We start from the raw sequence: 23,638 nt of genomic DNA on the forward strand, positions 1-23,638 counted from the left end.
TTTTACTACTGACAACCTGACCGGCAGGCGTGTCGGAAGATCAGCTGTTTGAAGAAAGGGCAGCGCTCATATGAGAGCTGCTTTCTCTGCTCGGTTCACCTGCTCGCCGTAGGGTTTGCAGTAATGATCAGGTAAACATAGCAGAGAAGGCAGCGCTCATACAAAAAATTTAAAAAAAGCGGACAACCCCTTTAAAGACATACTTGGAAAACATCACATACAGCGCTACAGAACATACAGGGTCATACAGCACCACATATGTACCTCTTACATCCAGTGACTTCTCTTCTCTGATGTAGATGTTCTCTTTCCTCTTCTTCTCCTTCAGACCAGACCGCCATGGTGACTTCTTTCAGCCGCGCCTCGTCTCTACAGAAACAAACAGACATCTTACTTTCCTACTTTTCCATCCTCCTCCTCACCTTTTCAACACCACATTCTGCCCCCCCAATGAAAATACTGGTACCACACAGATAGTGCGCCAGTACAAAAAAATACCCCCTCACCTTTCAGATCAGATCCCCATATCAAACCCCAGATGAGACCCCCCTATCTTAGACCAGACCCCCTTTAGACCTCTGTCAGACTCCCATTAGACCTCAATGTCAGACCCCAACCCAATATCAGACCTCAGATAAGACCCCCATTAGACCTCCAGAGCCCCATATAAGACCCTCATTAGCCCTCCAGACCCACATTAGACCTCAGACCAGACCTCCAGACCTCCATTTGACCTCCAAACCCCCATATCTGACCCCTATTAGACCTCTAGACCCCCAATCAGACCCCCATTAGACTTCCAGACACCCATTCATACCCCCATTAGACCTTTAGACCCTCAATCGGACCGTCATTCGACCTCCAGACTCCCAATCGGACCCCCATTAGACCTCCAGACCCGCAATCAGACCCCCATTAGACCTCTAGACTTCTCTAGACCCCCAGTCAGACCCTTCAGACCCCCAATCAGACCCTTCAAACCCTTAATCAGACCCCAATCACACCCCCAATCAGACACTTTATACCCCCATTCAGACCCTTTAGACCCCCAATCAGACCCTTCAGACCCCCAATCAGACCCTTTAGGCTCCTAATCAGACCCTTCAGACCCCTAATCAGACTCTTCAGACACCCAATCAGACCCTTTAGACCCCCAATCCAACCCTTTAGACCCCCAATCTTATCCTTCAGACCCCCAATCAGACCGTTTAGGCCCCTTATCAGACCCTTCAGGCCCCTTATCAGACCCCTAATCAGACCCCCAATCAGACCCTTCAGAACCCCATATCAGACCTCAGATAAGACTATAAAATAAACAAACTTACCTCTCCTGCTGTGCTGCTCCTCTTATAAAGGGAATTATACAGCACCACTGGCAAGGGGGGCCCTCTGGCCCTATTAAAGCATTTTAATTGTTGTTCATTAAAAAAAAATTTTTTTATCATACTTACCTCATCCATCCAGCGCGAAATATCACGCAGCGTGTGATGACATCATCACGTCGTCCAGCATGGAGATGGAATAGGTCACCACGGCAGCCTCTTCATGCTCAAATGGATGACGCAAGTATGATTTTTTAAATTTTTTTACTAACATTTCAGGCAAAATCGATTAGTTACCACAAAGCACGAGGAAGTTCGGCTTCGCTGCGAAACGAGTTTTTCCTGAAATTCACATTGAAGTCCACTTCGTTAACTTCGATTCGCTCAACACTAGTTATCACTGATGACGTCACCGTGCGTGGCCAGCGTGGTCAAGTTGTGCGGGAGTGGACCTCTTCACGATCAAGTGGATGAATTGAGCATTATTTATTTTATTTATTTTTTAGCCACTATTTTAGCACAAAATTGATTCGTTACCATGAAGCGCAAGGAAATTCGGATTTGCGACAAATTGAATTTTTCCTAAACTTTGGATCGAATTTTGCTTCCGGTGCTTCAGTTCCCTCAACACTATATATCACACAGGGAATTCCCCTTTAAAGGGGTTGTCCGGGTTCAGAGCTGAACCTGGACATACCCATAACTTCACCCAGGCAGCCCCCCTGATGTTGGCATCGGAGTATCTCATGCTCCGATGCGCTCCCTTGCCCTGCGTTAAATCGTGTAGGGCACGGTCTCTTTTGTTTACAACAACACATTGCCGGGCAGAAGCTTCCACCCGGCAGTGTGTTCGGGGACATCACCGTCTCTGATGGCTGTGCTTTAGCGCTGCCCTAGCTGTTTTACTGGCTAGGGCAGCTCTAAAGCCCGCCCATCAGTGCCGGTGACGTCACCGGGCTTCCTGGCAGTCCCCATGGAGAGCCCCGGTTCGTCACCGGAACTCCTGAAAATGCCTTTGCCCTGCGCAATTTAGCGCAGGGCAAAGGAGAGCATTGGAGCATGAACTGTTCCGATGCTCAAGTCAGGGGGGCTGCCTGGGTGAAAATGGAGGTATGTCCGGGTTCAGCTCTAAACCCGGACAACCCCTTTAAATGACAGTCTCATCTCTGCCACGTACAGTATGTGTCTTACAGTAAGTGTTCCCTTTGCCTTCCTTGCCTGTAGAACATCATATATTCATCTGGTGTCTTATATTTTTATGCTTCTTTTTCCCGTAAATTGAATTTCACACGGTGGCGTCTCTCCAGTAATCCTATGAATCGACTATCCGTTTCTTATAACCAGTGCTATGTGGGAGCCATATGGATGGAGACATTATACCGTCCTCCCCCTGTAATAGTCGAGGAGCTTAACGCACGCCGTACCGCATTAAATTGTTCTCCCCACATTAAGATCACGGCAGCTCCTACTGTATAATGCGGGAAGCGTCATCTTCACCACCTGCCGCTCTCCTATAACACCATGTACATCGACTCTCGGGTGCACGGAGAGAGATTATCATCACGTAACTTCCATTGTCGTACATCTCCCACCCAGCGCGCGCAGTGCATTTAACCTTGCAGCTAATACGTATTGACTCGGATGGCAGTCATTTTATGATTAAGGTCAAGTGTGGAGGAGCACATATTACATGCAGATGAGACGCCAATAATTGACCATGTTACGCGGTTACGTCCCTTATTCTAGAATGCAGAGCTGTCTTCTGAGAAGTGGAAGGCCCTCACTATCTACACCAGCTGAGGTGTAAGATATGTCATATTGGGGAGAGTAGTCCACTCTGGTGGCTTCCAGAAGTAGTACAGGATAGAGGGTGTGACATAGTGAGAGGTTTGGTCTGAGAAAACAGGTATTTTCCCCCCTGCATGTGCTACTGCGCTGATTTACAGCCAGGTGAGGTCAAATACCGCACCGGATTTTAAATGCCGGTCTGGGTTTTGGCAGCACCTGGCTGTCCTTAAATAGGCAGCTGGGCTCAGAAGCCATGTCTCCGTGTTGGGATCTGGGAGTCTTGTGTCTGGATGAAGGCTCGCTACCTGTTTGGCGTGAAAACAGGTTGGTGCTGCTATCAGCAAGGACAGAATTGCTGCATGGTGTGAATTACCACCAACACCGCAAGGTGACTTTTTGTTTGAATATGACTGCTTGTTTTGTCACTTGCCCAAAGTGTGAATAAAACACTGAGCTGTTTGATCCAAAGAACTTGTTGTTGCCTCCATACTGCATCCGCTAATCCTGTCTACCAGAGCGAGTCCCCACAAGGGCTATGGAGGTCATGGTGCAGGCTACACTGAACATCCCAATAGCATATTGCTTTACAGATCTACCTGCCAAAAATTCTACTGATTGTCCTGCAAACCATGCTGCAAAGGGGGTGGGATGTCTATAAATTTGCCTTTAGTTATGGGGTCATCCCAGGAGATGACAATGTCCCACGATCCGACTACACATCATATAATTTGTGAAACGGGTCCAGATGATGACTGCGTCCAATCTGCACAGTAGATTCCCATTATGGCATCTGATATTCTGCAGAATGGGTCCAGGCAGGGCTGGTAACCAAGTAAAAACATAAGTCTGAATAAGAGCTGCAAACTGCAGATGTTCAATCAATAATATTTACAAGGTTGTTTCATTTTTATTATTATTATTATTTTTTTTTTGATGCACTGGATCCATATAAAAATAGTTGCAAAAGTATTCACACTGGTTCAGTTCTGTTTCTGAGTAAAGAGCCAGGAGATACATCAGTGTGTTCCTTGTAAAGTGTTACATTGTAAAGTATTTCAGTCTTTTTACTCCTCCCCTGTAAACATCCGTCCTCTCCGGAGTGATACTCCAATCACATGTACAGGAGACGTGCTGGTGTATGTGTGCGGCCACGAGAGTCATAGGGGACAGCCAAGGCAGTGACTCTCTTAGACCTAAATAGAGAGTCACATGGATTCCAAGCTCGGGGTTTGTGGGGAGCCAGATTTATTAAGAAATGGGGTTCACAATGGTGAGCGGTGTATATACTACTGATATAATGTATCTAGTGACTGAGATAGATAGATGGTGATCTGATGAAGTAGCATGTCCTGCTCCGAAACATGTATCCAAGTATCCAATAAAGAATTCAACCGATACCTTCTTGTGACTTCCCTGATATGAGCAGAGCAAGGACGACTAGACAGACAGACAGATAGATAGATAGATAGATAGATAGATAGATAGATATGAGATAGATAGATAGATAGATAGATAGATAGATAGATAGATAGATATTAGATAGATAGATAGATAGATAGATAGATATTAGATAGATAGATAGATAGATAGATAGATAGATAGATAGATAGATAATAGATAGATAGATAGATAGATAGAATAATAGATAGATAGATAGATAGATAGATAAGAGATAGATAGATAAGAGATAGATAGATAGGTCCTTCTTACATTTGTCTGGATGATGACATCTGTGCCTATTTCTTATATTCTGCTTTTCACTCATTTCAGTTTTGTTGATTTTTCTACTCATTTAGTGGAGACCCTTACACATACACGTACACACACACATAGACACAAGTACACACCAGACATACACACACACACACTTACACACACATAGACACAAGTACACACCAGACATACACACACACACACTTACACACACATAGACACAAGTACACACCAGACATACACACACACACACACTTACACACACATACACACACACACAATCACACAAATACACACACACACACATACATACACATACATACACATACATACATGCACATACACGTACACACTCATACACACACAATCACACACATACATACACGCACATACACGTACACACACATACATACACACACACACATACATACACGCACATACACGTACACACACGCACATTCACACACGTGTGCACGCACACACACTCTACCTCAAGTATGTTCAGGCATGAAGTCCTCGTCTCCATTTGCATAATCTTTCCGCCGCCAACTGTCTCTCTTCATTAGCTGCCTCGCTGTAATTTCTGCCGGTGCATGTATTTTGCATATATAAGAGCTCACATCGGAGGCCGCTGCCATCGGAATATGGAAAACATCGGTGGCCACTTGAGGAAAACAGCTGTCCTTGGCTTTTATTCTAGGAACATCCTTGGTTTTCTTCTGCTCGGATCCGGCGGACCTTGGATCTGACGCGCAGACATTACAACGTTTAGTAGAGACACAAAGAAAGGATAAGATAATATAATATTTTACTTAAAGAGCCCCTGTCCCCTCTCCTGACACATCTGGTCAAGGAACTACTTGCATTCCCCCTGTAATAACAATTCTGGAGCATCTATTCTTATTTCGCTCCTCTATTATTCCTACTAGAAGCGGCCAACAGTGCTGCCCATCCAGGGTGTGTCCCTGCACCGTCTGAAAATGTCCATTCAGCGCTGGCAGTAGCAGACTGTGCACAGATGCACCTCTTTGACAAAGGGAATGGTAAGACCCAGTAGTCAATGTAGTCATCCAATCCCAGGAGGAATAATTGAGGAACATCCAGTGTAGAGATCTGTTAAAAAAACATGCTCCAGGATTGCTGTTTCACAGGGAGTTCACGTATTTACTGAGAAGAATATTTCAGGAGAGCAAACAGGTCCTTTTTTAAAGGGAGTTCATTCCTAAAGGGATCGTGTCATCTATTTTAATTTTTTTTTTAACTGGTGATATTGGCCTCTGCTCCTACTGGCATTATGACTTTCATTTGCAATGAATTTGTAATGAAGCCATGACGGCTACTGTATGCCAGATGCTGATGGACCCTGAAATCGCACTTTGGCGTCATTCACATATCATTTTTGTGTGCTTTTTTCAGTCAAAAACACATAAAAAACACCAGTTTTAAAAAAAAAATGGGACACGCATTTCTTATGCATTTCATACACACCTTGATACATGTTTTTTAAAGCAGGGGCAAAAAAACACAACAATGGCAGAAAATTAGCCAAAAAAACATTGCTAGAGCATGCTACCATGTTCAAAAAAATATCATGAATACAAAGAATGCACCACAAGTGAAGAAAACGTATGTTTGCATCCTCCTTTCTTGCAGTGCCTCTAACTGCTCGTAAGGCTCACTTGCAAGCTCCTTACCATTCTTAAATGGGAGGGTGCCTGAGCAATAGGTTCTAGTTCGCCGGTGCCCTGCTAAGGTGTGCTGTTTGTACATTCATCTGCCTGTATACTGACTTCTGCATGTTTCCTGGAGTTGACCCTTCACTGCCTAACCAGACCTCTGCCTGATCTCCATACTGATTCTGAGCTGCCCACCCTGACCTCGAATTGCACAAACGCTGCTTGCCCTGACCTCGGTCTGTAAAGTTAGGCCCCTTTCACATGGGCGAGTTTTCCACCCGGGTGCAATACGTGAGGCGAACGCATTGCACCCGCACTAAATCCGGACCCATTCATTTCTATGGAGCTGTGCACATGAGCGGTAATTTTCACGCATCACATGTGCGTTGCGTGAAAATCACCGTAAGCTCTATATTGTGCGTTTTTTCACACAACACAGGTCCCATAGAAGTGAATGGGGCTGCGTGAAAATAGAAAGCATCCGCAAGCAAGGGCGATTTTCACGCATGGTTGCTAGGAGACGATCGGGATGGGGACCCGATCTTTCTTATTTTCCCTTATAACATTGTCATAAGGGAAAATAATAGCATTATTAATACAGAATGCTAAGTAAATTAGGGATGGAGGGGTTAAAAAATAAATAAAAAAATTTAACTCACCTCATCCACTTGTTTGCGCAGCCCGGCTTGTCTTCTTTCTTCTTCTTTGATGACCTGGGAGGAAAAGGACCTTTGGCGACGTCACTGCGCTCATCACATGGTCCATCACCATGGCGACGGACTATGTGATGGACCATGTGACGGACCACGTGACGGACCATGTGATGAGCGCAGTGACGTCACGAAAGGTCCTTTTCCTCCCAGGTCATCAAAGAAGAAGAAAGAAGACGAGCCGGGCTGCACAAACAAGTGGATGAGGTGAGTTTAATTATATTTTTTATTTTTTAACCCCTCCAGCCCTATTTTACTATGCATTCTGTATTAATAATGCTATTATTTTCCCTTATAACCATGTTATAAGGGAAAATAATAAAATCTACACAATACCTAACCCAAACCCGAACTTCTGTGAAGAAGTCCGGGTTTGGGTCTGGGTATCAAACATGCCGATTTGTTGTAGCCAAGGTGTTAATTACACTCTCTACTTCGAAGACCCAACACATGACACGTTTCAGCCTGGCTGACCCCACTTTCAGTTGGCGCATCACTTATTCCAAACCACTTGTTAATGTTTACGATATGTAGATGAAAAGGTCAACAAAAATATTGCTGAATAAATCAAAGATACAAATGAAAGAGATTTCAGAAAATGAGCAAATCATTATTACATCTTTTTCGCTTTGAGACATTGTTGTTTTTTTTTCCGCCTGGACAAATAATTAATTAGCAAATGGAAAATGAAGAATTAATACCAGATCGTTCTTCTCGGCGGCGGCGTGAAGCAGGCAGTTTTCCTTTGTTTATATAAATAATCAGCGTGGCCTAATTTGAAATGATACCGCTAACAGCCCGAGAAGACGAAAGGAGTGGGGAGGGGGGGCGCGCTTAGTATATATTTGTTGTATTCACATCAAGGGATATCTGAAGCCTTTTTAGGTGAAGTCCTTAGGAATTCAAATATTTCAGAATCAGGAAGTGCGAGCATTGATGCCGGGAGCATTAGAAGCTGCCGCCTGGGTGAAGTTTTTTTTTTTTCTTCTTTTGCTGTTTTTATTGAAGTTCAGCAAATAAAAAGAGCAAGTGAAAGATGTAAGAAATATGAAAAAGACCTGACTTCAGCAAAACAAAGTAAAAAAATAAAATAAAAATAAAGATCAAATCTAAAAAAAAAATAAGATCCAACTAGAATACACCGCCAGATTTTTCAAGGGGTTTTCTCGCCCCCCCCCCCCCCCCCTATTATTTTCATTAGGATTTATGTACATGGCACATCTGGGGCGCCATGTTCTCTCCTAGAAAATGTCATCCATAATTGTAGTACTGTGTAGCTACACATGGATAGACATTCCCACCACGTAAACCAAGCGAGTGCTTGGGGCCCCAGATATCAGGAAGGGAGGCACCCGCTGCCCGCAAGCTGAAAAACTACTAAAGGAGTGAACATACCGCCTGTGCAGCCCAGAGGGAAGGAGGGCCCTTCCCAGCTGTAAAGCAGTAGCAGGAGTGCCCAGGATGCACTACTAAGCTGTGATGGGGGCTTAGCGGTGTGATGGGGCCGGGCAGTGGGGGTGGAGCTGATGGGGGCTTAGCGGTGTGATGGGGCCGGGCAGTGGGGGTGGAGCTAATGGGGGCTTAGCGGTGTGATGGGGCCGGGCAGTGGGGGTGGAGCTGATGGGGGCTTAGCGGTGTGATGGGGCCGGGAAGTGGGGGTGGAGCTGATGGGGGCTTAGCGGTCTGATAGGGCCGGGCAGTGGGGGTGGAGCTGATGGGGGCTTAGTGGTGTGATGGGGCCGGGCAGTGGTGGTGGAGCTGATGGGGGCTTAGCGGTGTGATGGGGCTGGGCAGTGGGGGTGGAGCTGATGGGGGCTTAGCGGTGTGGTGGGGCCGGGCAGTGGGGGTGGAGCTGATGGGGGCTTAGCGGTGTGATGGGGCCGGGCAGTGGGGGTGGAGCTGATGGGGGCTTAGCGGTGTGATGGGGCCGGGCAGTGGGGGTGGAGCTGATGGGGGCTTAGCGGTGTGGTGGGGTCGGGCAGTGGGGGTGGAGCTTAGCAGTGCTACAGGCAGAGCGTAGCGATGCAACAGAGACTCACAGACGTAACTGTCATTGGGATCCCAGAAAATCTAAATTTGCGCCCGCTCCTACAGCTCCAGCTCCACAGTCTAGAGCAGAAGGCTCTTCATGTGCCGCCATATTGTATTTCTATACCTAAAGTTCTCAGCCTGTGTGGTATGTGTACACCATGGGGTATACACGATGGCGGTGCTTTTATAGGCTAAATGTGCCCGAATTCTGGCTGAATTATTCCAAAAGCTGATGTAATGGCCTTGTACCAGCTTTTTAGCGTCTTACCAATTTACTGTGTAATTTAGACTTTTTCAGTTCCGACAGGGTTGAGAAAAAGCGACACAGTTACAACGTGCAGCAAAATGCATCACATGTAAGAGCCAAATATTGGTGCAAATGGACGCCACTCGAAAGAGAAAAAAAGAGAAAAGTGTCCAGAGAGTTCCTCCAGATATATTATTCTGTGTGCGCCATTTTGATCAATGTGGTGTCATTTTGTTTTTCTGCTTTATTCCCAGACGCATAACTTACTGAATCTCAATTTTTTTTTTTATAAACTCCACAGTATTGTAGAGAACTATACTGTCCTATTGTCTATTTAGCACTATTTATTGGGTTTACAGCAGCCAAAAAATTCCAAAATCATCAATAAAATCAGATGTAAATGCAAAGTTATTAATAAGTTACACTTTTTTGTTGACTGGGAAGAAAATTCATATGAATTTATACTCAGAGTAAGGGGACAACAAGTAACTATGGGGCTCCATAGCAAACATTTTAGTAGAGCTCCACTCACAACCACCTTCAGTAGCAAGTGAGTACAACTCTTGAGAAGCTTATGATTATTTTGGTCTACCATTGTCCTATGTCTCTTGTCCTACTTCCCAAGTGAATTGTACTTCCTCTTCCATTTTCCTATTCATACTCCGTCAATGGGCGCCATTGTTGGTGGGCCGTTATGTCAACAGTTTGACCCAAAATCTGCCATAGGACACTCTAATGATCGTTTTTTACTTATCATAATGGTTTCCTCATGTGGGAATTTGGGGCATTTTAGGCTCCCAGGATTGAGTGTGACCTCAAGAAGAACGGTATGCAGCATATCTGGATCAATAGTATCCCCATAGGGTCCCCAGTGGTAGCATCCATACAGCTCTATAGTACTGGGGTGCATCTCTTAAAAGAGTAGTACTCAACCCGTCAACATGTGAACTAGTGCTTAAGAAAAGAGATGGAACCAATGTCCACAACAGTTAATCCTTTTACTTAAAAATGTTTTGGCCACCTTGGCCTTTATCATGCATAGAAAACACAAAAACAGCCACTCGTGACATCATCATGAGTAAAGGTCAAAGGTGAGTCAGCGAACTGTGTTTAGATTATACAAATGGCTCACTTTTGACCCTTCACCTCTTGATGATGTCAGGAGATATTTAAAGGAGTATCCCATCTCAGACATTGGGGGCATATTGCTAGGATGTGCGCCCATTGTCTGATAGGTGCAGGTCCTCATCATTAAGTTATATGTCCTCTGAAATAATGCCAATAAAAAATACAATCTGTCCTGAAACAAACAAGCCCTCACAGAACTACATTGATGAAAAAATGTTGAGATAAAAAAATAACTAAAAAAAATTCTGCACCTTCACATCCCAAAAGATCCATATCATAAATGGGTTAAGAGCACTCATATTATGTGTTTCCATTCCTTGATGAGGACCAAGATGGCCAAAATATCCCACTCTAGGAAAATAAAAGGTCAAGTCAACTCATTACCATGCTCAAGGATATACTGGACAACCACTGGAGACTGGTTGGAGACCACTGATGTGAAAGGCTTCTCATATGATATTAGTGAGGAATAACCAAACCTTTCTGATCACTGTGACCTTCACCAGAGAAGAACACACCACATGCGATGAGCAGGTGTTTTTGGAATCCTTTTTTGTTGCCAATTGTTTCAGTATCTATTAAGTAAAAAAAACACCTCCTCACCCCAAATAATTTGTTCCTTGGCATCTTGCAGCTGTCATGGCATAAAGGCAAAGTTGACAATTGACCATGATTGGTCGAAGGAAATGACACTAATCAAAAGGGGTAAAATTGCTATTGTGTTTTTGCCTTTCCTTGCCGAGTCTAATTTGCTTTTTGAACATGCAAATTTTCGACTCTAGCAACTTGGCAGCCAAGCTTATTAATAGTTTAAACTACTAATTACTGTAATTCTAACACCGGCTTCCAAGAAGCGTTGAGCAAGTCAAGTTCCTCTGGAGAATTTTGCAGCACAGAATGATGATCTTATTCTTCGCTATAGGGTTACTCTTCAAACTCTTAAATTAAATTTGGGAACTTTGATTTGGAAGCTCGGCGTGTGTTTTCTTGGTCTTTTTTATAAAGTTAAATTGCTGAACAATGAGTCTCACTTACAAAGTCTGAGCTTCAATCAAATTACCGGTAGGGAGTGGATGGTGCATAAATTAGATTGGCAATTATTAACAATGCAGAGAGTTTAAGATTAATTGGCGTCGTATTGAAACGCGTAGATGATGACCCGCTCAGAAAAAATTCTCCAGGATAATAACACATCGGAGCAGGCAAGTTAAATTTTTGTTGCCTTAACTGCACTAGAATTAGGGTATAATTTGGTTAAAGTGTCTTTAGATGGAGCAGAGATCTATATTTTGTTGATTTCCTCCTGAGCGGACTTCAGGAGCTGATATTGTGGATTAAATTGGATATTGAAAAAAATTAAGAGGCTTGTTTTGTTAAAGGTCAACTAAGATTTGATCTTAATCAGATTCATCATTTTAATTGAATAATTTAGTGAGAATTTTTGAGGTAAAGCGGCTGACTCATGGCCTGGGCTTCTGCCAATACCAGTAGTTGGCACAACTGGAATTGTCAAAAAGTCTCATGACTTCTATACGGTAATGGTTAGCGCCAGAGATGATCAAATCAATTGTGACATTTGGAAATTTGACACAAATTTTTCAAAACATTCTGATTCATTTTGAAACCAAGCTGAAAATCTTTACTTTAAAATGATGTAAAATTGTGGCGCTAGCCACAGTTGGACCACCACGGATTTTGCAGAATAAAAGGGCATTATTGAGCGCTCAAAGCCCTTAGGCACTGCTTAGAGATTTAATCAGTGGTCCTAGACTTCCCTTTGTCTATGTCATACCAGAAGATAACTTTGTCTGGCGTTCCCCTTTAAGGTATTGTGTATGTGAAGCAATGAGATGGTGGATTAGTAGAGCTTAGTTAAAGGGGATGTCCAGGATTAGAAAAACATGGCTGCCTTCTTCCTGAAACAGTACTACACTTGTAGACACAGAGGAAGAAAAGATACCCAATAGTAGGGATATGGTCAGTGGTGGGATTCAAATTTTTAACAACAGGTTCCCTACTCAACAGCGGACATGCGGCGTCACGACACATGCTTACTTACACATACACCATATATATGCAACACACATACACATAAATACACCATATATACACTACACACATACCACTCAACTTTTAAAAAGCCTAAAGGAGCTAAACTATGGAATGGAAGCTCTCATCTCCATCTGCTGCAGCCAGAGCACCGGATCGGGATTCAGGTCGGTAACACGGTTCTCCAATCCGGTTGTAATTTTAACAACCAGATCTGGAGAACCTGAGGGAACTGGCTGAATCCCATGCCTGGATATGGTGGGACCACTGGGTGCTCTTTGGCAAGGGTCTGATACAGTAATGTGCCCCAGCAGAAGAGAATTCCATTTGTAGGTGACATTGGAGCCAATATATGTGGGACACAGTGTGCAGGTCAATATCTACTCTTCCATACCCTCCACTATGTGACTTACTGTATGTCAATTAACTCCTAAACCACCATAGACAACCAGAGGTGTCATTTTTTTTTACCCCCAGATCACTAGATAAAGAGGCTTTAACTAATTTGTCTAGACAAAAGCAAAAAACTTCCATTTATTAAGCACCCAAAGAGAAACAACTTATTCCATGGCTCTACTTATGTAAGCCATATTTGCCATGCTTAGAGCAGCTGACGGTAATATTTAGGCATTGTATATTTGGGAATACCCACTCAATTTAGATACACCCACCTTAATGAACCATGTCTGATTTCTCTTCTGCACATATAACTTATATTCTCAGGTAGACATAGGCTATGAATATGGATGTTATGTCTGAAACGCGTAAGCAAGGGTGGCTTGTTTTGGAGGGAAAGTCCCCATAAAATACTGGTTTGACCACCACTGCTCTTGTGTAAAATATAACAGGATGTTGGGGGAGGAGGGGGACACAGCTGAAATTTTTCACAAAATAACATGGGGGAGAGTCAGAGGTGTCACTTGAAGCACCTGGGCCCTAATACAAAATCTGTAACAGGACACTTAACCTTTCATGTCTAAGGCTTGCATGTATCTGCTCTGCAACCTTTATAACTAGACCCCAAGATTCCAGTGTATCCTTCGGTAGGCCCATGCTTTAAATGCATAGTAGGCCCCAAAAGTCTAGGAGAAAAAAACATTTGTTGCTGTCTTTGGAGATAATTACTTGACACAAGGATCTATTTCCTTGATTTAAAACCTAGACTTCATTGATAACTTTTTTGGGCCCCAAAAATCATTTCCTCTGGTGTGCCCAAGAAGCCCCATTTCCTCTGGTGTGCCCAAGAAGCCCCATTCTGGCACTGTTATGTTCCTAGGAGGAGGTACTGTCGAAGGATACATCTGATTGGCTCAGGGCACACAGAGGAGCTCTTACATCATACAGGAGGAGCCCTATTTGTCATGCATGGATAGCTGAATGTATGTTTACCAATAACCTCAAAGGAAGGGAACCAGACTCCAAATCTGCAGGTTACAGAACATTTCTGTCTGTGCTATATCTAAGGAATATGATTTTTTTTTTTTTAACAGTGAATGCATTAAAAAAAAAAAACATTTTTCATTTTTTCAAAAAAATGTGTCATGAACTGTGAACTGTATGAAGTATATTTAGAATTTCGCAGCACAGGGCCTACGTGACCCGTCTCTTTAAACAATCTGTGTGACTTTACCAACTTTTCTTCAATGAGTCTGTCAACCAAAGTTTTCATGCAAAAGTTATGTGCTGAGACCCACAGACAAGAATCCTTTCAGCCTGACACTTCACATGGCTTCTACCTGATTTTACCTCGGTTTGATTCACGCAGTTTGCTTTGGCACCTGTCCCAGCTTCCATGTAAACGCGTCTGTCTTTCTCCAAAGCTTCAAGTGGAAATATACTCAAAAGCGTTCTACTTGAGCCCCTCTATGTTCCTTCAGTCTTCCCAAACATACTATTTGCTGTAAAAAGACCATTTTCTGGTACAATTAGTGCAGAATTGGGTCAAGCGAAGATACAAATTTCTAAGATCAAATGCACCCAACTGACAACATTCAGAATAGCTGCCAAGTTAGAAGAACATTAAAAACACTGATGCTTCAGATTGGGACCAAATATATTCATGGAAGAAAACTGATGACTTGAAACAAAAATCTGTTCCGCTAAAGAAGTAGATTAAGAACTTTCTGGAAACATTTTTGATAAAACTACTGCACTTATGTCTATGAAAGGTCTATGAAAAATATGGATTTTTATCAAACTATGAGATTTTAACAATATAATATATAAATAATTTTATTGACCTTTTTAGCTGCAGTAACTCAGTAGGCCTGTAGAGGTGCTATTTTCACAGTAACTACCTCTTATGCACATGCCTCCGGTTATTGATCTGATCCGCAGTAGATGAAAGTAAAAGGGATAAATAGAAATAATATTCCCTGGGTTAAAGATGTTTTCTGGGACTAAGATACTGATGATCTATCCTCAGATCCCACCAGATCAGTTGGGGTTTAATGCCTAGCACCCCAGCCGATCAGCTGTTTGAGGCAGCTACCAGCGCCGGAGCCTATACAGTGGATGGAACTGGAAGCAGAAGGTTTTGTCCACTGTGTAGTGGGAGCTGAGCTGCAGTTCACCATTTTCGGAAGCTACACATTGGACTTCTGTCCACTTTATAGAGTAGTTTCCGACAACGGTGGCTGCCTCAAACAGCTGATTGTAGGGGGTGCCAGGAGTAGGACTCTCACCGATCTGATATTGATGACCTATATATAGATCATAAATACCTTTAAGGGGGTAGATTTGTCAGCTTAATAAGCCTTCCTAGGTAAGGGCAATGTTACAGCTACAGGTCTGTACTACTAGTAGCCAAAGTTGGCCTCATGCCAAGGCTCCAACCATGTAGGACAATATCCTCAACTTTGAGCAGTATAAAGCTGACTGCCTACCATTTCTTCTCATTGGTTGTTGTCTATCTTATGATATGAAACCAAACCCCTTAGTGTCATGTGTCTGTGGGAGCATATATATGGAGTACAAAAGTCTCCTACACAGGTTGAGATCTTTATTAGTTGCTTGGAGGAAGATAAAGGTACTTATTTCACTACTTTACAGGCACAGTATCCTGAAAAATAATATGCATGTCTAATTATATAAAACATAGTACACAAGAGTATCAGATACGTTCCTGTCTGCAGATTTACTTTAAGGTGAGTCTTTTTTACAGGAATGTATGTTCCAGGGCACTTCACATAGCTCACTGTATCACCCTGCTTTATACTAGTGTGCTCCTAAAAGTCAAACATATGGTCAACAACTCTGGTTTAAAAGATTCAGAATCAGTGGTCTAGACTACAGGTAGGCCATGAACATTACATTTCTTTACAAGCTCATTATATTTTTGGAAAATAGCTTTTCTACCTGAAAAGTGAAGCTGTTGACGCTTGCAGGATGCACTGGTTGAGGCCTACAAAATTCACCAGTTGAGGTCTACAAAATCCCCTGGTTGGGGCCTACAAGAAGCACTTGCAAAATGCAGTGGTTGAGGCATACAAATAATGAACTGGTTGAGGCCTACAAAATGTTCTTGTTGAGGCCTTCAAAATTCAGTTGAGACCTACAAAATGTTCTAGCTGAGGCCTACAAAACTGTTATTGAAGGGTGCATAGTATTGCACTGTAATCTATAAAACTATGTAGTTGACAGTAAAGAGAATGCGAACTTGTCAAGGACCAGTTTTGTGATGACAACAGCTTTTCCTTTGTTAATATGTTCTTGTTTGTTGCATGAATGTTGCCTGCCTCATTCTGTGTGCGTCTTCCATAAAGTCTATGATTAATGCCCAAATTGTTCTTGTTTTGTTTTTTTCCTTTTTCCCCTTTCGTAGAAATTATTGAAACTTCTACTTCTAGTCCTGTCACCAGCTCAGGTCAGTGTCCACATACGCTTCAGTATGCCTGGGTACTCTCTCTCTGCTTTGCCATGTCATTGGCCATCTATCATGCCAAGCCAGCTATCACTGCTATAAGTTTGTTGTTGTTCTGTTCTATATGTTTGTATGTCCCTCATCAACTGGAACATCTGGGCTGGGTTTAACCTCTACCTTTCTTCTATGGAGTCAGACATTTTGTGGGTTAAAGTCATACGCTGGTCATAAACTTCAGATGAAAGTAGGCCACCATATGGATGGTAATGCCCAAGAACATCAGACTGTCTAATCTATTGAACCTGACCTATGAAGGTCTACATGAAGCTGACCTATGAAACTGACCTATGAAGGTCTACATAAAGCATCACCCAAAAACATGGCCTCTCACAGAACAAACCCATGGTCAAGATAATGTTTTTGACAACACATACTACGTGTTTTTCTTGGTTCAAATCTTATAAATAAACCTCTTTCTTATGAGTTGACCAGTGGTGTATGAAAGGGGCATTCATGGACCAAGATTCCCCTTTGGACTTTTCTCCAAAATTGTTGATCTCCAGTGCCACCACCTCCTGAGTTACTATTGTACTGTAAATATACCCACAAAATGGCAGTCTTGACTCTGATGAAGCTGATGAAGTTATGGCAACCAGGGACAATAGATACATGGTTGCTCGAAATGACATGCAATCTACAGCTTCTTTTCTACTTTATGTTGGTTTTCCATGCTTTATAGATATCTTTTGAAGTACTAAAGGGGCATTCCCCTCTTAGGCATTTATGGTATACCCTTAGGCTGTCTACCCCTAAGACACTTACCTAGGACCTCAGCTCTTTCTGTACCACATATAGACTTCAATGGAAAGGGTTGTCTGCAGCCAGCTCTCCACTAAAATATATGGAGATTGGGTAACGGTAGGCAACTATCAGGCATCCAGTAGATGTGCCATAAAAGTCTAAGATGGGAATATGCCACCAAATGGTGACCTTTTTAAATTCTGAAGATAAAAATAATGTCGAGATGAGGAAATCAATCCAGTCTGAACTTCCCAAATTGGTTTGTGACCTGACATCTACGATACATCAGAACACATTGGATCAATAGGGTTCACGTTAGGCCAATCAAGGGGGGAAAAAAAATATATATCTGTGAACCGATTAACCAATTGTATCCTGGGGCCGACAAATCAATGAATTGGTTGTCTCATCTCAAGTTGTATTGTGTGGATACAAGTTGCATGTCCTGTCGAGTCAATGTTATATCTTCCTCCACTGTCCACTTGTATCACTGGTATTATGTATAAATGGTATAAATAGTAATTGTCCTTCACTTCTATCCAAGGAGTTGGAGATGATCCCTAGATATTTTTGTAATCGGCGATGTCCTGTGTACCTCATTTTCTTAATTATGTGACATTCTGTTACCGTCACCAAATCATGTCCCCAAAATGTTTTTAAGATAAAAGGGGTCGTCAAGTTGTATATAATGAAAGATTTTGCAATGTTCTAATTTTAATATACTTTGCTTTAATTGCTCGCCAAGATCTCTACTTGCTGTTCGTGAATTGCAACATTCACTGAACGCTTTACTGAATGTGGTAGTACAGCTATATCCAGTATAGATAAGCCTCAGTGAGTTTAACAGCCTGAATGTGATAGTGCTACACTGTAGCAACCAGCCCTGCTCTCCTCATATGTGCAAGGCCGAGTGTACATATGTTCTCAGTGGGGGGAGGGGAATAAGCTGAAATTCAAAATGCCTGATCCTTATTTCCCTGGAGATCTTTCCTTTGAAAAGATACCTCTCTCCCACGTGGTCCCTTTGGTTGACATTCATCTAATGTGTATGGCCATTGACTTGCAAGTTGCAGACATGAGTACGACCAATGCTGAGGGTTCTCAGAAATTTTGTTTAAGGTGTGGTAAGAAATTCCACCATCTGTGCAATCATAGCATCCCACTCAATAGACCTTCAGCTAGTCCTAGCTCCATTCATACTAAAGTGGGTCACCCATAGCTATGTGTAGATAAAAAAAAGGTCAATACGGGGATCTCTTCCATGATCTATAAGACTGTGGTGGTAACAAAGGGACATTCTCTACATCTAGAGGAAAGAAGGCTTCTACACCAACATAGAAGAGGGTTGGTTCTTTACTGTAAGAGCAGTGAGACTATGGAGCTCTCAACCAGAGGAGGTGGTAATGGTGATCTCGCGAAAAGAGTCCTAGGGGAGACTGCTGTCTGGAATATTACAGGTTATAGGCACTAGATTTCTGGAGAGTCATTTAACCAGGGAGTTATCCCTGTTGTCTGATTTGAAGTCAAGAATTTTTTCCCCTCATATGAGGAAAATTGCCTTCTACCTCATTAGGCTTTTTTGTCTTCTTCTGGATCAACATTGCAGTATAATAACAAATGAAGGAATAAGGAGCAGGGCACTGTCAGAAATTTCGGACCATTGAGAGATTTAAAATATATATATTTTTATTGATATACTGAATATTTTGAAACGATGGACCCGCTATAAAAACATATAAAATCCTAAATGTTGGTAAATGACAGCAGTTAATATATCTAAATAGCAGCAAATATGATCTAGACAATATTCAAATTGATAATGAGCAGCCCCAACACCAGTATATCGATGGTGATGATCTAAAAGGCCAAAGTAAAATAAATCGAAGGTCAATATTGAGCGGGACGCCGCTCTGCTCAGGAGAGTTCTTTAAAATTATTATTCATAGGACGGATTGGCTTTGGTGTGAAAAACATTAAGGAACTTTGAATTTACACCATTGAATGATAGAGGTGGACTCAATATTGACCTTCGATTTATCTTAGTTTGGCCTTTTAGATCATCACTGGTGTTGGGGCTGCTCATTATCAATTTGAATATTGTCTAGATCATATTTGCTGCTATTTAGATATATTAACTGCTGTCATTTACCAACATTTAGGATTTTATATGTTTTTATAGCGGGTCCATCGTTTCAAAATATTCAGTATATCAATAAAAATATATATATTTTACATCTCTCAATGGTCCGAAATTTCTGAGAGTGCCCTGTTCCTTATTCCTTCCTTTCTCATTTTACAGTGATGGAGTGAGTGTTCTCGATTGGCAAGGTGCACCTTTTTTTGTTTTCAGATATCCTTGTGCGACATCTAACCCCGTTGTTTATATATTGCCGTATAATAGGCTGAACCGAATGGACATTTGTCTTTTTTCAGTCTCACAAACCATGTTATTAAATGATGTTACTATGTTACTATTCTACCGAGTTACTATGTTGCATCATGAGCAGTTCAAGGTTGGGAGGTTCTCAGCAAGTGCCTGAGCAACTGGTTTATCCTGATGATTCCCTGGTCATCCAGTAAGCTCTCTGCTCTGACTAATGAGGAGAATTTTGAGCGGGAGACTCCCTCTGCCCAACTTTTTGACATCCATACATCCTCATCAGCCAGTCGGGACACAAGCCCTTTAACTCCATGCTTGAGATCTGTAGGAAACCAGAGCTTTCCAAACCCATTAATTGACTAAACAATCCCCTGTGTCAATTACCTCCTGTGCAGAGATTGCTGCATTTAGCACTAAATTATCTAGATTTAGCATCTAGGGGAGAGACGTTGTCCACCGAAGAGCACGCAGATGGAGCAGACACAGCCGTGCTGATGAGCTGGATTACTTTCTTGGTATTTGGACAGATTTCAACATCGCTCTTAACAAAAAAAAAAAAGAAAAAGTAATTATTCCTTATGTGCCCCGTCCCTGTTTCCCAGCCAAATATTCTGTGAAAATTGGATGAAATTCACATTACGCAGGTATAAAGTGACCTATTTTTGGAACTTAATTTAAAACAACGAGAATTAAATGGTAAAATGCGGTAATGAAATGTCATCAGTCACTTTGGCGCTCTGGATCTCTCGTTCCTGACGGCAGAACTCTCCGCCAGTTTATCTTTTTTTATTTGTTTGCTGCAACAATTTACTTGATGGATATTAATGCAGCAGAGATGCTCGCAACAGGTGACATGAAGAAGTGACAAGTCTCGGTTGATTTTAATGCCCCCATACTGAGACAATCCCATCAAGCAAACATAAAACAGAGGCTTTAGTACATTACACGAAGAGACTCCCGCGTTTAGAGTCTTCTGTTTCCATTTTCCTAGACTTATAAATGGTTTCTCTGTCTTATTCCGACCTCTTCGCACTCAAAGTTTTCTTCTTCTAGTTAATATTCTTATTATTAGACTCTTTAAATAGGGGGGTTGCCCCGCTCATTAGATAACTTAGACATCACAGAGCCAGGGAGGAGAGCTCTGGTGGACCGGGACAGTCTATATATTACATGGAAGGCCATTCATGTGAAAGGTCACATGTAATGCTAAGATTGTCCTGTAGTGGCCGCTGCAGAGGCAATGTACTGTATTGTTGACCGTATATATCTCCTCGGCAAACTCAGCTGTGAGCTGGGGGTCTCTGGAGGTGGGCCTCCTGCGTGGTTCTATGATGAGACTGCCCCTTTAAAGGGAAATTCATAGGTTGAAAATGTGGCTCCACACATACTACAAAACTAACAATCCCTGTGGAGTCTAGCCTTCTAGACTCCAAAATTGGCTCAGATTTATGGGTGGAATATTAGCAGAATCTTAAAAAAAAAAAAAAAAAAAAAAAAAAGTGCATTTCCACCGTAGAATGCCAGTTTGGTTTCCTGACAAATTCTGCTGACTGCAGCCAACTCTAGGGGGAGCTAAGTAGCTCGCTGCTTACTCTATTAGTGAGCTCAATGTATAATGATTAAGCTTATAAGCTCCCTCTAGTGGTGATTGCAAGTAGTAGAATGTCCTCATTTAACGCTGTGTCTAAAATGTTTTTTTTTTTTCTCTCATTTCTCAGGGAAATGTTTCTTTTCATTACAGTATGTTTTCTACTCTATTCAGATCCAAAGTAGCTTTCAAAGCTTTGCAGCTTGTCCCTTGAAAATTTCGTTAACCAGTTTTATGCAGTTTTATCTTCCCGTTAATGACCAGCATAGTTCTGATTTTTAGTAAATGAAGGTTTCAAAACGATAACAGTTTCAATTAATTTTTGCATTTTTTTGTGATACATTGGGCTTTACTGTTATATTATCATTTTTTTATGAACTCAGAGGAAAATATAAAATGGCAGACACCATAATAGTATTTTAGTCCATGGGGTTCGATGGGCGCCGTTGGTGCCCTGCCATTATTTTCCTTTTTATTTTCTTATAGCAGAACAGAAAAATAGAAATTTGAGAGATGTGAACCTAGCCTAGTTGTGCCCCCTGTTGAAATAATTTTTATATCAGAAATATATACTTTAGGGTCCGTGGGGGCGGAGCTATAGCTTTTCTTTGTTTTTGTATTTGCATTTATTTTTATTTATTGCATCGTATTTTTTATTTTATTTTTTATATATCAATTGTTTCCACATTTTAACATTATTGTTATTGCTGACATATTAGCCCCAAGCAGGCCCAGTTCACACAGCAGATTCTGCAAAGGCAAAATCTGTAGCCCCAATTATGGTGCGCTCTACTTTCATTGCTGTGGGAGATCCAAAATAGCCAAGCGAGCAAACGCGGCTGTTTTCAGAAGTTCCACAGAGATGAATGGAGAGCACTCAGTTCTGGAGATAAAAGTGGGTCCTAGAAGGTGGGACCTTCACCTATCAAACATTGATGGCATAACCCAGCGATCTGTAATCAATGTCTGAGAGGAACCAACCCGTTTAAATAGGCTTCCTGAGAAGCAGCAGAATTCTGAAATAAGCTTCAGATGTGAACAGAGAAGAAAACATAATACACCTGAAAATTAATATAAGTTAAGCAAAATATCTCAAAAGTTACAGAGGGCTATATCTTATGGAAAAAAAAAAAGCTTGTGATTATTTAGTAAAATAGTTTACAAAGTTATTTTTTCCATAGGTGTTCAAAAAAATCTGTAGATTTATATACCAGCCACTAGAGGCAGTGTTTGCTACCTGTAACTGTACCTGAAAGTATCTGTGGTGCGAAATAAACAGTTTAGTAAATAGCCAATCAGCCTACTCATTTCTACCATACATGATAACATCCGTCCCTGGAGACCGGAGAAGTGAAATGTATTAAATTGTGATGAATTAATCTACATACTCATCGAGTGAAGCCAATTATGCAGTTTGTGGTTGGTAATTGAGTACTGATTAACCTAAGCACCCCAGTGATTACTTATGGTACCTTCTAGATACTAAACAAACATTATGCACGAGTTTCTTGGATTTTAGGAGATTTCTGAGGATTTCTTTGCCGTGTCTTTCCGGCATTAGAAGGAATTATTGGCAGTAATGTAACACTTCACATAACTCAGGTCTCTAAACATAGCGTCATTGGTGTCTATTTGGAATCATTATTTGTGATGGAAGGTGAAGAAATGCCCCTTAAATGAAATATCAACCTTAAAGGGGTTTTCCATGACTAATGTAAAAAATCTTATCGGACATCATATAGGACATGGCAATCTCTGTCTAACAAAGCTACAACCGGCCCTGTACCTGACATGGATCCAGAGATCTCCCCAGTCATTGCTCTGCTAGATTTATATCAAGCTGATAACTCAAGAGGAGTGTCTTTTCTGCTGCACCTCAGGGGGCGTGTCCATGCTCTGCCTATCACAGCTCAGGAGGCGTGTCCATGCTTTCCCTATCACAGCTCAGAAGGCGTGTCCATGCTCTCCCTATCACAGGTCAGAAGGCGTGTCCATGCTTTCCCTATCACAGCTCAGGAGGCGTGTCCATGCTTTCCCTATCACAGCTCAGAAGGTGTGTCCATGCTCTCCCTATCACAGCTCAGAAGGCGTGTCCATGCTTTCCCTATCACAGCTCAGGAGGCGTGTCCTTTCTGCTGCAGCTCTCCCTATCACAGCTCAGGAAGCAGTTGAAGGATGGAACTGAGCATGTGCGGCCGTCTCAGTGAGCAGGTCAAAGAAATAAGAAAAAAATGAACAGCAGGTGGCGTTATACAGATACATTCTATTGAATAACTCAGTGGCTATACACAATGTTTAATTACATGCAATTACAAAAGTATTTAGATCCAGGTGCTGGTTTAA

General features: G+C 42.1%; 1 protein-coding gene across 2 annotated transcripts in view; it reads left to right on the forward strand.

The window, feature by feature from the left end:
* The window catches only part of NEGR1 (neuronal growth regulator 1), a 505,555-nt gene that overhangs the window by 396,814 nt on the left and 85,103 nt on the right, over window positions 1-23,638 (forward strand). Inside the window, exon 7 of one of the 2 annotated variants that reach the window (XM_040407404.1) lies at window positions 16,488-16,529. The exons of the other annotated variant lie outside the window; for it this stretch is intronic. Within the exon in view, the coding sequence (XP_040263338.1) occupies window positions 16,488-16,529 (42 nt within the window). The remainder of the gene's footprint in view (window positions 1-16,487; window positions 16,530-23,638) is intronic. 2 annotated transcript variants of the gene reach the window in all.

This window comes from Bufo bufo, chromosome 9, assembly GCF_905171765.1.
Source record: "Bufo bufo chromosome 9, aBufBuf1.1, whole genome shotgun sequence".
Classification (NCBI taxonomy): Eukaryota; Metazoa; Chordata; class Amphibia; order Anura; family Bufonidae; genus Bufo; species Bufo bufo.